Raw genomic sequence first — 15,610 nt, 5'->3', positions numbered from 1 at the left:
TTTCACAAAACAGAATACTTGTTTTCTGGCTAGTCCTAATCACTGTAAGATTTATTAGTTCACAAGTCTCTTATCCTTCAGGGAGTGTCATAAATCAGCATGATGCATCTGAGGCTAGATTTTATATTTGGATCTCTGAGACTCGGGAGAAATGAATCCTCCCAAAAATGAGTCCTCCCAACTTTAACTTTCAGTTAGCGAAGCCCTGATTCTGCTTCCATTAACCCAGTGGCAAATCAACTTCATTGGGAGCAGGATCAAGCCCACAAATGAGCTCCAGATCCACATTTTCTTCGAGGGCTTACTCATGTCCATTCCATATTATGTGTGTGTGCTCGCCACATGCACTGGTGCCGGAAGTTTTTCCCTCAGTAGTAGCCGTAGGGGATCGGCTCTGGCGCCCTCTGGAGTGGCACCCACATGGCATGGTATAAGGTCGGCTTTGGGATGCAGCAACCGGCACCGGTCGGACAAGAGCCACCGCTCAGCTTGATCCGGGTCACCAGAGACCGACCGCTCTGCTGGTAGCTTCGGCTCAGAGCAGGATTCCCTGACTGCAGGACAAGCCCCAGTACCGACAGTGCAGACGACATCATCGGATGACATCAAATCTGTCCCATGGTCCCAAGTGCAGTGGCTGGCGCCATGGTACCCATAGAACCCTTGAGGATTCTCCCAGGCTGCTCGATCAGTGTCGGGAGCCTCCGAGAGGCTAGCGGTCTCAGTATCCCGTCCCCCTGCGGTACTGGAGACTTTGGGGGATAGGACCCTGAAGGTTCAGGAGGAGCCAGGGGAGCAAGCTGCTGGACCACCAATGGATGTGGAGGTTCCCACAGCACTGGCATGAGGGGGAATGGGCCCCCTCATCCATTCCCTCAGGATGACACCAAGGCGCACCAGGAATCTTTGAAGAAGGTTGCTTTTAACCTGGGGCTTCAAGCAGAGGAACTGGAAGAGCCCTCGAACTCTCTGACATCCTCTGCTCCTTGGCTCCTGCCAAGGTGGCTCTACTCTTTCATGAAGGGGTTTCTAAGATCACTAATGCCCTGTGGCAGACCCCCCCTTCCCTGGCCCCTATCTCTAAAAGGGCCAAAAGCAAGTACTTCTTGCCAACCAAAGGGCATGAGTACTTTTACTCCCACCCAGCCCCTAGTTCCCAAGGAGGCCCCTAGTTCCCAACCACAAGGAGAGGTAGGGACAACCCAGGGCCACCCCCAAAAATAAAGACATCAGGAGGCTGGATCTTTTTGGGCGAAAGGTTTATTCGTATTCCAACCTTCAGCTAAGAGTGGCCAACCACAAAGTCTTGCTTGGCCAATATGACTTTAATATGTGGCAAGCCATGGCCAAGTTCGTAGGGTCGCTCCCAGAGGCGTCCAAGAAGGAGTTCCGAGTGATCCTTGATGAGGGCAAGACTGTGGCCAGGGAGGCCCTCCAGGTGGCGTCAGACACTGTGGATGCTGCTGTCCTCACCATGGCTTCCACTATCTCTATGCGGTGAGCCTCTTGACTGCTCCTCTCTGGGTTGTCCACAGAGGCTCAGCAGTCAGTGCAGGACCTGTCCTTTGACAGTTGGCCCTATTTGTGGAGCAAACAGACAGCAAGTTGCATGGCTTCAAGGACTCCTGCACCACCCTATAAACCCTGGGTCTCTATGTCCCAACCCCAGCGCATAAGCGGTTCAAACCGCAGCAGCTGCAGGGCCAGGGGAGTCAGCCTCGGCAGGACCAGCCCCATAAACAAGCCAAGGGCTACAAACGCCGCCCGAGCGACCCACCTCCACCCTCTGCCCAGTTGGGCTTGACCCATAATAAGCAGGGGGCCAAATGATTGTTTTGAGGGTGTGCCCAAGGGCAACCTACCAGACTATTCCCCAGATCCATCCTTCTCTGTGTTCTCCAACCGCCTTTCCCTCTTCCTCCCTGCATGGATGGCTATAACCTCAGACTGATGGGTCCTCAGCACAATGAAACAGGGTTATACCCTCCAGTTCCTTTCTACCCCCCCCCCCTTTCCACCCACCTTCCCCGTCCCTCTTCAGGGACCCCTCTCACGAGAGTCTCCTCGTGCAGGAGGTAAAGGGATTACTAGAGCTGGGTGGGGTGGAAGAAGTTCCTCTCGAGTACAGGAACAAGGGGCTCTATTTCCGGTACTTCTTAATCCCAAAGGCCAAGCGTAGTCTACAGCTCATCCTGGACCTGTGAGATCTCAACAAGTACCTAAAGAAGTCGAAGTTCTGCATGGTCTTCCTGGTTTCTATTATCCCCTCCCTGGATCCGGGAGACTGTATGCTGCCCTTGACTTGAAGGATGCATACTTCTACATAGCGATCTTTCAAGGACACAGACGCTTCCTCCGGTTTATGGTGGGGCCCCACCACTACCAGTTTGAGGTCCTCCCATTTGGCCTGGTGACAGCACCGGGAGTGTTTACCAAGTGCATGTCGGTGGTAGCGGCTTACCTCAGATGGTGCGATATTCAGATTCACATGAACCTCAATGACTGGCTTGTCAAGGGCAGCTCCAGGTCTCAAGTCCAAAGGGATGTTGCGGTGCTTCAGGCCATGTGCCGCTGTCTGGGCCTACTGGTAAACAACAAAAAGTCGATGTTAGTGCCAGTGCAGAGGATAGAGCTCATCGGAGCAGTCCTCGACTCACCCTGTGCCAGGGTGTTTCTGCCGCTGGAAAGGTTGACGAACCTCATCGCGGAAGTCTCTGCATTCCCTCTGCATTCCCTCTGACTACAGCCAGGGTCTGTCTGCACCTCTTGGGTCTCATGGCAGCATGGTGGTCCGCCATGCCAGGCTCCAAATGCGGCCCCTGCAACAATGGCTGCGGACAGTCTATTCCCAGTCCAGAGACCCCCTGGAAAAGATTGTTAACATTCCCCAGGTGATACTTACCTCGGTGCAATGGTGGACCGACCACAGGACAGTCCTGGAGAGAGTTCCATTCGACAACTTCTCTCACTCTATCCGAGTTGGTGTCGGATGCCTTGGACCTCAGCTGGGGTGTGCATCTCAGTGACCTCCAGACACAGGGGATGTGGTCCCTGGAGGAGGCGAAGTTGCACATAAGCTGCTCAAAAACCTCTGAGCAGTCCAGCTGGCATGTGGAGTCTTCCTGCCCCACCTGTTGGGCAAGGTGATACGAGTACTGACGAACAACACAGCTTCGATGTTCTACATCAACAGGCAAGTGGGAGTGCACTTGTCAACTCTCTGCCAAGAGGCACATCCAGAGCTAGCCTGCATGAGCTTCCAAAGGTGGGGAACTCCCCAAGTGGACCTATTTGCTACCAGACAGAACAGAAAATGCCACTGGTTTTGCTCCCGGCAAGGTCTGAGCAAGGGCTCCCTCTCCGATGCCTTCCTCTTGCTGTGGTCTTGGAACCTGATGTACGCATTCCCTCCGATTCTGTTCATCAGCAGGGCCCTGGCAAAGATCAACAGAGTCATAGCACAGGTTGTCGTGATCGCCCCAGCGTGGGCTTGCCAACATTGGTTCGGCATGCTCATGAGGTTGTCAGTGGTCTCTCCTTGGCCTCTGCCCAACCACCCGGACCTGTGTCACAAGACCATGGCCAGCTCCTACACCCAACCTGGAGTCCCTCCACCTCCCACAGTGGATTCTGCATGGCTGAACCCGGAGTGACAGACCTGTTTGGAAGGAGGCCAACAGGTCCTCCTGGAAAGTGGGAAGCTCTCAACCAGACTGACTTATCTGGCCAAGTGGATGAGGTTTTTCCACTGTGCATCCAAGCGCAGCTTTCTTCCATACAGGCTGTCCTGGACTACCTGCTCCATTTGAGGAACCAGGGCCTGGCACACTCTTCCATTAGAGTGCATCTAGCGACCATCTCCGCTTTTCACCCGCCAATCCAAGGACAGACGGTGTTTTCCCATGATATGACAGTCAGATTTTTGAGAGGGCTTGAGAAACTCTTCCTTCAGGTACGGACTCCTGTCCCGCAGTGGAATCCTAACTTGATCCTCTCTAGGCTCACTGACCCCCCTTTGAGCCTCTGGGTTCCTGCTCCCTTTTCCACTTGTGGAAGGTTGCGTTCCTGGTGGCAGTGACATTGGCAAGACGGGTCTCTGAAATTAAAGCCTTGACCTCAGAACCTCTGTACACAGTCTTCTAAAAAGATAAGATTCAGTTGCGACCCCACCCGCCTTTCCTGCCAAAGGTTTCCACTTTCCATATGAACCAGAACATCTTCCTCCCAGTGTTCTGTCCCAAACTGCACAAGACCAGTGAGGAGAGGCATCTTCATGCCCTGGACATCTGGAGGGCTTTGGCTTTCTACTGAGAACGTACTAAGCCTTTCTGAAAATCTACTCAACTCTTCATCACTGCAGCGGATAGGATGAAGGGGCCCCCGGTGTCCTCACAAAGGATTTCCAATTATGCACCAATTACCTGGTGCATAAGGACCTGTTACGACCTGGTGGGGGTTCTGCCACTGGCAATTGTCAGAGCCCACTCGACGAGAGCGCAGGCATGTTTGGCGGCCTTCCTGGTGCACATTCCTATCCATGACACCTGTAGATCCGCAACGTGGTCCTCTGTTCACACGTTTACCGCTCATTGTGCCATCACTCAGCGGGCCAGAGACGATGCTGGGTTCAGCAGAGCTGTGTTGCAATCTACACATCCGTGAACTCCTATCCACCTCCAGGGGTACTGCTTTTGGAGTCGCCTAATATGGAATGGCCATGAGCAAGCACTTGAAGAAGAAAAGACAATTACCTTTTCTGTAATTGATGTTCTTCGAGATGTGTTGCTCATGTCCATTCCACAACCCGCCCTCCTTTCCCACTGTCGGAGTTTCCGGCAAGAAGGAACTGAAGGTGGAGGGAACCGGTGGTGCCACTCCAGAGCCAGAGCCAGTCCCCTATGGATACTACTGAGGGAAAACTTCCAGCACCGGTGCATGTGGCGAGCACACACACCTAATATGCAATGGACATGAGCAACACATCTCAAAGAACACTAGGTATGGAAAAGGTAACTGTCTTTTTCTAGCTATGACAGAATACTATACATTTTTTTATTGTACAGAAAGGCCTAATTTTGGCTAAACAAGTCATTTGGATATCTGGCATTAAAAAAATGTACCAGATAACATGAATATGTTTATTTACACAGGCTGCTGTTTGCATCTAAAACACATAAATTTATTTCCAAATATCAGAGACTCTAAAGACTAAATAAAAGTGATATATGAAATGGTACACTACACAAAATTCTGTTCTCATTCATACTGGTGCAACCTCATTGAAGTCAATGGATTTGCAGTGGTATAATTGAGACCAAATTATGGTCCTTTTACACTTACACTATATTAGACTCCCTTAATCCTACCCACACCTACCTACTAGTATGTGAATTAGTGTAAGGGGATGTAAGTTTATGTAATGTGCACATGAGGAGCCAGAAAAAAAAGTGTACCTGTGTGTAAGTTAAAATACAACACATTCTTACTCATTCCTGTTAGTAGCCTTTCTTACTACAGTTCTCTCTCTGTCTCCTCAATGCAAGATGTATACCAGTGTACGTTCCCTTATACTCAAGCATGGGGAGCCAAAGCTGGGGCAATAAATAAGATACAGGGGGCGTCTAATTATATTTTGATAAATAAAAGGGAGTTTAAATGGGTCTGGAAGAAGTCTACATGTGTATAGCATGCACTGTCTGGGGGCCACAGGAGAAGGTTTAAATTTGAAACGGGCCATCTTGATTATCACTACAAAAGTTTTTTTTCTCCTGCTGATAATAGCCCACCTTAATCAATTAGTCTCATTAGAGTTGGTATGGCAACCCCCATTTTTTCATGTTCTATCTATCTATCTATCTATCTATCTATCTATCTATCTATCTATCTATCTATCTATCTATCTCTTCCTACTGTATTTTCCACTGCATGCATCTGATGAAGTGGGCGTTAGCCCACGAAAGCTTATGCTCAAATAAATTTGTTAGTCTCTAAGGTGCCACAAGTACTCCTCATTCTTTTTATTAAATTCTATGTTAGCTACAGATCCCTCTAAACTTTCTTAGACCCAATTCTGAATTTGAAAATTTGGCCATGCATTGCTGTGTGCATGAATTAGTTTGTCTCAAGTAGTAATTAATTAATCTGTGATCCACTTTTCTGATAACAAAGTAGTGAAAACTAAATTTGAGATAGTTTAGGCATTGTTTCCTTTCTTGTGGGTACTAATTATAGGATTTAAAATGTATAACACTTTTCCGTCCATAGAGCCATTTTACACACCAGGAATTGGAGATTATCTCACAGGGGTAATATATATTCATATTTAGCAATGGAATTTCATTCATTTTGATAGTCAACTAATCAGTTATAGAGCCTGCCCCCCCCGGACTTGAGGAGAGGGGGCTCTGTGACTGATTAGTTGGACAGACAGATGAAGCCTAAGTCTAATGCAGGGGTGGGCAAACCTTTTGGCCCGAGGGCCACATCTGGGTATGGAAATTGTATGGTGGGCCATGAATGCTCACAAAATTTGGGTTGGGGTGCAGGAGGAGATGAGGGCTCTGGGATGAGACTGCGGGCTCTGGGATGGGGCCAGAAATTAGGAGTTCAGGGTGTGGGGGGGTCTCTGGGCTGGGGCAGGGGGTTGAGATTCAAGAGAGGGATCAGGACAGGGGCTTGGGGCATGGGAGGGGGTCAGGGGTGCAGGCTTTGGGTGGTGCTTACCTCAAGCAGCTCCTGGAAGCAGTGGCATATCCCCCCTCTGGCTCTATGTGGAGGTGCGGTCAGGTGGCTCTGTGCAATGCCCCGTCCTCAGGTGCCTCTCTGAAGCTCCCATTCACTGCAGTTACTGGCCAATGGGAGCTGCGGGGCTGGTGCTTGGGGCGAGGGCAGCGCACAGAGTCCCCTGGCTGCCCCAAAACGTAGGAACGAGAGTGGGGACATGCTGCTGCTTCTGGGAGCCTCGGCACGCATGCAGGAAGCGGCCTCCGAACCTGCTCCCTGCCTGGAGCACAGGAACAGGGCAAGCCCTAGACCCCGCTCCCCAGCAGGAGGTCGAAGGCCGGTTTAAACTGGCTGGAGGGCCGGATGTGGCCCATGGGCTGTAGTTTGCCCATCCCGGGTCTAATGGCTCCTGTGGATACAACAGGAGAGTTTATAAATTCTGCACCAGAAAGAAAGGCTCCCTTCCCTACTTGAGATTAGAGTAGTACACAGTTTGGGGGCCTTGTTGTTGGCCTCATGCCAGTTTCCTTTTGGGGGATGGGAGGAAATATTTGTCCTCACTGCCCGTTTAGCCAGGGTGTTGTGGGTTTTTTCACCTCCCCGGGACCTAGAGGGTAGGTTAGGCTGTAAAATTCATTTTGTTGTAACTTGGCAGGTGCTCAGTGCAGGAAATCATTCAGTAGAAGGTATAGTTTCCTCATAAACTGGAAGTGGATTAGTAGAAAGCACCTCCTAAAGAAGGAATGGGGTTAGGGCCTCTAATCTCTGAAGACAATCCCCTCTTTCTGACCTACCCCCCAATTAACCTTTCTACAAGTGGAGGGTGATGGAGATCAACAATGGTGCTGGGAACAAGTTGACAAGATGGAGGGCTGATGGCAGCTGTCCACCAGGTGGTACAGATTACAAAGGAAGGATGATTTGCACTGGATGAATTATTGAGATATGTTACTTAATAAAGGCTAGTTAAACCACATTCCTGGTGTCTTGTCTGTCTTCCTGTGGGGCCTGGGACAAAAACTTTCAGGCCTTTATTATGCTTCATAAAGAAACAAGCAAAAAAGAAAAGGAAAACAAAAAAGGGGACAGGGAGAGAAAATTTCCCATACCCACCCTTCTTTTGCAGGTCACTTTTAGCAGATCGAGCTAACTGATATTACATGAAAATATCTGTTCACATATACAACTACATTTTCCAGTTTAGAACTTTTGTTTTATTGTTACATTTCATTTTGTCTTATGGGAAAAATCATAATGACTGTATTATAGTGTCTCTTCAAAAAGGGGTTTCATATTATTGCAGAATATATTCTAATAGAAAATTAAAATGCTAAATGGTATGTTGTATCTATAAACAAATCCCCTTAACGCAAGTACTTTCCAAGAAATACTGTGTTATGAGCCATTATTTTGGTTGTCTGATCTTTATTGATATTGTATAATGCCAGGCAAATTCGAATAATAACTTCTTATTGTAGCAAGGGGGAGAATGTTCATACAACTACCAATACGTATGTTAACAATAAGGCAAAGACAATTGTTCTTTAATATCTCAAAGGCACTTTATCAGTTTGTTCAGGCTCAACATGTGGCTCTAGCTCTTAAATGCAATAATTCAATGAGAATATCCTTTATAAAAATATCTTTCTTTAAAACCAAAAAAGAAAACAAAAATGAAAAATGCCACCAATTTCAGTATGATCCAGCTGAAATACATTGTATAAAAATCTTGACAATGTCCCTTTAAAAGAGGCTATTGCACACATGAGACATTCATGTTGTTCCAATATTGTTGTTTACAGACTGAAGAATTTACCATTCACTTTTACTAAGCTTAAAGAACTTGCAGCTTTGTGGCTATCTGACAACCAGGTAATAACTTTTAATGTATGTCTTTTCATTAGTAATAAAAAGCAAGATATCTTGGTAAGGGCCATAGATAAAATCTATGTTTTAACAGACTATTGTTCGATTTATGAAGCTTTTAGTCCCAACAGTTTCCATACAGTCCTCTGTATTAGCTACAGATCTAGATATAGGTTCTGCTGAATGCTGTGGTATTAATTGGAAAAGCTCACCTTTGAGGGATTTACTGCTTTCAACAGGTGGAATTGTATGTCCTGACCCAAATTAATAAGTTAAGGCCAAGAGTATTCACAGACGACTCTAGTGAATGGGATCACTCGTGGCCTGTGTTGGGACACAAGGGCCTAAGGATTTTATACTGGTCATATTCTGTCTTTTGTATTCCTTAATCCTTCTGTGCCTCCATTCTTGTCTTCTGGCTTCCCATTCCCTATCTATTCCTCTGTTTTTGTTTACTCCTTCTCTCCCCATTTTAACCTCTTCATGTGGAAGAGGGATTTCTTCCATTAACTTTTACACTTGAGGCTCTCATTTGGTGTTTTGCTATCTTTCTATGCTTTTAAATTATCAATGACAACTATTTAATTCTTTGCTAATAGAAAATAAACATGGTAAATACAGATAGAGTAAGTGTCTAAGTCCCATTGTCAAAATTGACTTAGGTATTTAGTAGCCTAACTCCCATTGATTTTTATCTCCTTAGTGTTGAGGGACTTTAGGCACTTCTGAACGTTTTAATCCTTGTCTAAAATCGGGAGTGTGGGGGTCACAAAAGTTCATGAAGCATTTTTTTTCCCTTGGTTTTCTTCTAAATAAAGGTTTCATTACAAAAGTTTCCAACCAGAGCCAATAATATTTTAAGTGTTCCAGGCTTAATCCTCAGCTGATGGATATCAGCATAGCTCTGTGGAAGTCAACAGAGTTATACAGATTTACATCATCCGAAATTCTGGTCCTCTGTGCCATTTTCCATTTTTCTTCTTTTTAAAAAAGCCCCAAAATTACAACTTCTCAATTTTTTTACTTTTGCCACAGCTAAGCCATGACAAGCAACCAACCTTAAGCCCAGATCCTACAAATATTTATGCACGCATATTTATGCATAAAATTTATCTATCTATTTATTTATTTATTTATTTTTATGCACGCATATTTATGCATAAAATTAAGAACATTCATAAGTTTTTGCAGAATCAGGGTCTTATTATTCATTTATAGCGTGAAAATCTGTAACTAACATGAGACTACTGATCCCAGAGTTCCAGAAAAAATATGTTGGTCAAGTCCTAAATGCCAAATCTTGTAGTCTTCACTTGATCCTTATATTCCTGCGCTCTTTGAATAGCCTAAACTTCCATTAAAGTCAATGGGAGTTTGGGGCATATAAAGAATGCACAAAGAGGGTCCTTGGTCCTTCTTTAGAGAAAACTTTCATCAACTTCTGTTGGAGTTTCTTGAGTGCTCCTAGATTTGGTCCGGTGTTAAAATGTTAACAGGCATCTTTATATGTTAATACTGTCTGTATTTTTGGGGATTTATTGTTAAACTAATTATGCAGCCAGCATTAGTGCTCAGAAATTTAACAATTCAACCAATTTACAATTTGTAGATTAAGTCGTTTCAATCACTACGAATGTTCGTAGAAAAAGGAATTCACAATTTTAGGCATTTAAACTGTTATTATAAAGGGAAGAGAACTTAATTTTCACAAAAAGTAAATATTCAACGTAGATAAAAGTGATACTTCCATTATTGCAATAACTTCAATAACCTCTTCTTTTTCTCCCTAGAATTGTATAGTTATTGCAGATAACTGTTGCCTCTTGAGTTCAGGTCTGATCAGTATAATTTTGCATGGTCCAAACTTCTTTTCACTGTAAACTAATCTATTCTATTTGTGTGCAAAAGCCACTGAGACCCTGATCCTGCAACTGTCTGTCTACACTGCAGTGTAAGCCCATGCTTGAGCCCAGGCTGAAGCTTAATCCCCTTGTATCGACACTGCAATTGAGCTAACACAGGGCTCAGACCTAGGGTCTCAGGACCCTGCAGGACTGGATGATCTGAGCTCAAGTTAAGCCAGGACCCAGGGTCTGAGCTCTATTGCTTAATTGCAGTGTAAACACAGTCCCGCTTGACTCAGGTTCCAAGAGTCAGCTGGAAGTATCCCAAAATTCCACAGGATAACTTTCTTAGTCCTCTCTATCCCAACGATCTACAGTCCACTCTATTGAAAATGGAAGCCTCCCCCACTCTGCCAACGGCAACAGCTCAGGTCAGCATTAACCCATTCTCTTCTGATCACCAATCTGCAAACACACTATCAGAGAGCCTCCTGGGTTTACAATGGAGAGTGAATCAATCAAGCCTGTTGCAAAGCTAGCTGCTTCAAACTTTCTGTAACACACAGGGCAGGTAGTAACATTTTCTCACAGTGCACCATGGTCCTAGGGCTAGAGCAGCCACATTTTTTTTGGGGGGGGGGGGGATACTAGGGACTCTAGGATATGGTTACTTGAAGCCGGGTCTGTGCACTGCAGTGTGGATGCCAGGGTCCTAGGTTCGAGCATGGGTTAGAAAAGTCTCAATGTAGGGTTACAGAGTAACAGCCGTGTTAGTCTGTATTCGCAAAAAGAAAAGGAGTACTTGTGGCACCTTAGAGACTAACCAATTTATTAGAGCATAAGCTTTCGTGAGCTACAGCTCACTTCATCAGATGCATATTGTGAGAAAACCTGGATTTGTGCTGGAAATGGCCCACCTGATGATCACTTTAGATAAGCTATTACCAGCAGGACAGTGGGGTGGGAGGAGGTATTGTTTCATATTCTCTGTGTATATATAAAGTCTGCTGCAGTTTCCACGATATGCATCTGATGAAGTGAGCTGTAGCTCACGAAAGCTTATGCTCTAATAAATTGGTTAGTCTCTAAGGTGCCACAAGTACTCCTTTTCTTAATGTAGGGTTAAAATACAATGTAGACACTCAAGCCCAGGGTTCCCTAATGTGGATCAGCTGACTCAAGTCACGCTAACCCTGGGCTTACATTGCAGTGTAGACATACCCTATGTGGGAGAACTCCTGTACCAATACTGAATACTGTTGACTTCAGTGAGGTTTAGCACAGACAGGGAGGTCTGTTTGTGCTGAGTCAGTTGCAGGATTGGGGCCTAAGATGTTCCTCTCCCAACAAACATAGAGTATATATATTGCTGACTCATGTTTAATAAGTAATAGTTCAGCAAGACACTTTGCTCACCATAAGAACAAATTTAATCAAATAAGGAGATTTATTGTTTATACCAAGTAATTTTACTCATTCTTAACGTTATTTTTACTCATATAGCTAATTTTCAGAATTTTAAATGACATCTATATATAGCTGAATATAAAAAGCAAGCAAGCAAACAAACAAACTGATGGGAGGAGGGTGGGAAACAATGAGTGGACATCAATGCAGTAAACTAGAGCCTTCTCTCTCTTCTCCTTCCTATTCCTACCTGTCAAAAACTGATCAGTAGAATGTTACCCCTTACAAACATAGAAATGTCACCCCAAAATAAAATGAAAAGTTAATGTGGACAATTGAGTACCTGTTTAAGAGCCCATCTAGCTTGTACACCAACTGAGAGCCTATATTCTTTTAAGGACACATTATTTTCTTCAACTTATTGGACTTCTCTACAAGAGATCATAGATTAATTTGCATTAATTTAATTAAAATATACCAGTATCATCATAATACTTATTGAATACTTAGAACACAATCTCTAGTCACTTGCACCAGTTTTATACCACTGTAACTCTACTGCCTTCAGTGGAATTACTCCTGATTTACCCAACCGTGAATAAGATTAGAATCAGACACTCGGTGCTTACACTGTTCCCCTTCCCACCCTCCTCTGCTTCTCATTTCACTCAGTCACTACAGTGTGTCAGACTCTTTTTTCCTTACACTGGAAATATTCCTATTGAAGTCAGGAGGAATGTTATACATGTAATAAGAGTGAGGAATCGAAGAAAATAATTCCCCATCAGAATAATATGTTTTTTCAGTCAGCAACTGCAAGAACAATTTCATTTAGACCAAGGACCCAATTCTTACTTTCTTTTTTATATTTTCTATTTATCAGATCATAAAATCTGATTTTCTTGGAATTCTTATAAACAATCTTTCTTCTTTTCTTTATAGTCCAAGGCCCTTATCCCTCTGCAAACTGAGGCTCATCCAGAAACAAAGCAAAGAGTACTGACTAACTACATGTTTCCCCAGCAACCCCGTGGAGATGAAGGTAAAATACTGTCAGCAATTTATTACAAAAGCAAAAACATGTTTATAATGCTTATTTAAATCCTGGTGAGAAAGTGGGGAGTATATTTTTAAATATTGAAACCATGGTTCTGTGGATGAGAATGGCAACAGTTGTTTATATAACAAACAGTGTATACAAGGCAGTATATATTCAGTCATACTGAAAGATTCTAAACAGGCTCTTTTTGTATGTTAAATCTAAGTCCTTTTCTGGATTCTGGACTGAGATTGAGATTTGTTCTCCCTTTTCTTTTTTTGGGGTGGGGAGTATCAGCATTATACCTTCCGACACACTGTGTAAACCCCCTGAATTCACTTCATTAGGGTTGCCTGGGGCCAATGAAAGGCAGAATTTTGTCTGATACTTACATCAGACAGGAGGATGGCCAGTGCTCTTTCATACATCTGGTAGCAGGAGGCACTCATCTAGTGAGTTTCCACCACTTTCCCATCCTCCCTATTCTGACCTAAACTACAGTAAGATGGGATACATCTTAACCTTCTGCTAAAGCAATCCTGTGACCTCACTAGGAGTCTTGAAATCCCATAATTGACAATATTTAGTTCAAACACAACCAGTTTGCACCACCCCTTTCAACTTAACCTTATTACATTAAAAATTATGCCACTTGTTTATAGGTTGTGACAAATTTTTATCACTTTTCACACCCTTTGGATGATTTAAGTGTGAAACCCAAGGTGCAGGCCTCAGCACAACAAACATTTTTGTCGTTTAGCGTTTAAACTACGTTTCATTTGTTTTGCTTGGTGCACTAATTACACATTCTGTTACAAAGCAGTTTTACGAAGATATTACCTGAATTTTAACTGTAGATTTCCAGTCAGACAGCGATAGCTTTAACCCTACTTTATGGGAGGAGCAGCGACAGCAACGGATGACGGTAGCCTTTGAATTTGAAGAGAAAAAGGAAGCGGAGGAGAATGCAGGAAAAGTTAAGGTAACTAGTTAGCCTTCACTTTTTCTTGCTTTATATATTGTGGACAAGTTCTCATACACAAATGCCATGGTAACATGTTTTTAGTTTTTAAACTTGCAGAGAGTGTTTGAGACCAAATATTATCACTCATGAAAAATGAGGGGACTGTTTTCCCTGCAGTATGCACTAATAATTTCCATTCATGCCCTTGTTACCTGACTGTCAAATTCTGAGTTTCTTCTTTAATTTGCTCATGTCCATTCTATGCTAGTTGTGTGCATGCCGTGTGCACTGTTGCCGGAGATTTTTCCCTTAGTGGTTTCCATAGGGCCATCTCTAGCACCTTCTGGAGTCATGTGACAATGAGCCGATACAAGGGGCTCCGCCAGCCGCACACACTCTCGGTTCCTTCTTACCACCTCTGATGGTTACTGGAATGATGCTTCTTGCTGTGGCAAGATCTCTTTCCAGTTGTTTGAACTTTCTCAGTTTATTCTTAATGTAGTTACCGTAGTTAGTGTATATAGTTTTTAGAGTTAACATATATAGTTGTGTAAATAGTTGTCCCTGTCATTGAGGGACTTTTCACCCCAGGGACTGGGCATGCCTCAGGCTTCAAGACGTGTGCCTCTTGCGACAAGCCGATGCCAGTGTCTAAAGCGTCTGGAGGAATCTTATGATAAAGATAAGTGCCAGATCTGAAGGGACTTCAGACCTCACACTAGAAAAGACAGGGACATTTGACTGAAGGCCATTCTCCTGGAGGTGGCCCTCAGACAATTTTCGGAACGAAGCCATTCTAAATCGGTGCCAAGCACTTCGACATTCGTTCAAAGTGCTCCACTGGCACTGTGCTCTTCCTGGCACTGTTCTCCATCTCTGATGCTGAGGAAGAAGCATAACAAACACTGAGAGAGGGTGCTCTCTTGTGCAGAAGAGGGATAAGTGGGGAATGGACTAGAGCGCTGAGTCCAGCTTGGGACCTACCGCCGACTACTGGAAGCAGCTGCTGTGCTAGGCTTCCTTCGACACCGGAGGCGTTCCAGGCAGCAAAGGACCTGCTGTCTCTCCTGATTCTGCCAACCCTGCAGGGACCAGCAGCAGCCAAGGCGTCCAGGAACAGGGGGAGCAGGAAGCATAGAGCTCCTTCCCGGGACTGACCACCTTGGCTCCCTCTAGGAGCAAGCCTTCCATGATCCTGGCACAAGGGTCACTGATCTGCCACTGATCCCCAGTCTGCTGGGACTGCCTGGTGGCAGAAGCGGGTTCTGCTTCACTATGGTCACCACAGGAAGAATCTTCTTCGTAGTCCAAAGGGAAATCCTTTGCCCCACCAAAGTCTTCCACCAGTACCCACCAGAGTTTTGGTACTGGTCCTCTGGCTGGCAGATGGCAAGCAAGCCAAGGGCCAATTCAGTGGCCATATTGGAACCCCGGGAGTATTCGCTGGTACCGGCACCCCCTTCTCACCACTCACACTCAGTGGCTTCAGAGAGATGCACTACCAGCCCTAGCTGCTTGGCACCAGTCCCTGATTCTGGTACTGATCCCAATGGACGTAGTGGAGGCAGAGGAGGAGGAGGAAGCTCCCCCTTCTTCATCATTCGCAGCTGAAGCTGTGGCAGGACACAGTAAGTTACTCTCTCGGAACAATATCAGGGCCCACCAAGACCTCCTTAAAAGAGTCACTGTGAACCCGGGTCTGGAGACTGAGGAGCTTAAGGAGTCAGCACACAGCCTGATCAACATCCTGGTGGCAACTGCCCCCTC

General features: G+C 45.2%; 1 protein-coding gene across 1 annotated transcript in view; it reads left to right on the top strand.

The window, feature by feature from the left end:
* LRRC7 (leucine rich repeat containing 7) overlaps positions 1 to 15,610 on the top strand; it is a 386,482-nt gene that overhangs the window by 297,127 nt on the left and 73,745 nt on the right. Inside the window, exons 14-16 of the mRNA XM_073357368.1 lie at positions 8,526 to 8,595; positions 12,783 to 12,882; positions 13,737 to 13,861. Of these exons, the coding sequence (XP_073213469.1) occupies positions 8,526 to 8,595; positions 12,783 to 12,882; positions 13,737 to 13,861 (295 nt within the window). The remainder of the gene's footprint in view (positions 1 to 8,525; positions 8,596 to 12,782; positions 12,883 to 13,736; positions 13,862 to 15,610) is intronic.

This window comes from Lepidochelys kempii, chromosome 8, assembly GCF_965140265.1.
Source record: "Lepidochelys kempii isolate rLepKem1 chromosome 8, rLepKem1.hap2, whole genome shotgun sequence".
NCBI lineage: Eukaryota > Metazoa > Chordata > Testudines > Cheloniidae > Lepidochelys > Lepidochelys kempii.
Note: the sequence above shows the minus strand (reverse complement) of the source record. Positions and strands in the feature narration are given on the sequence as shown.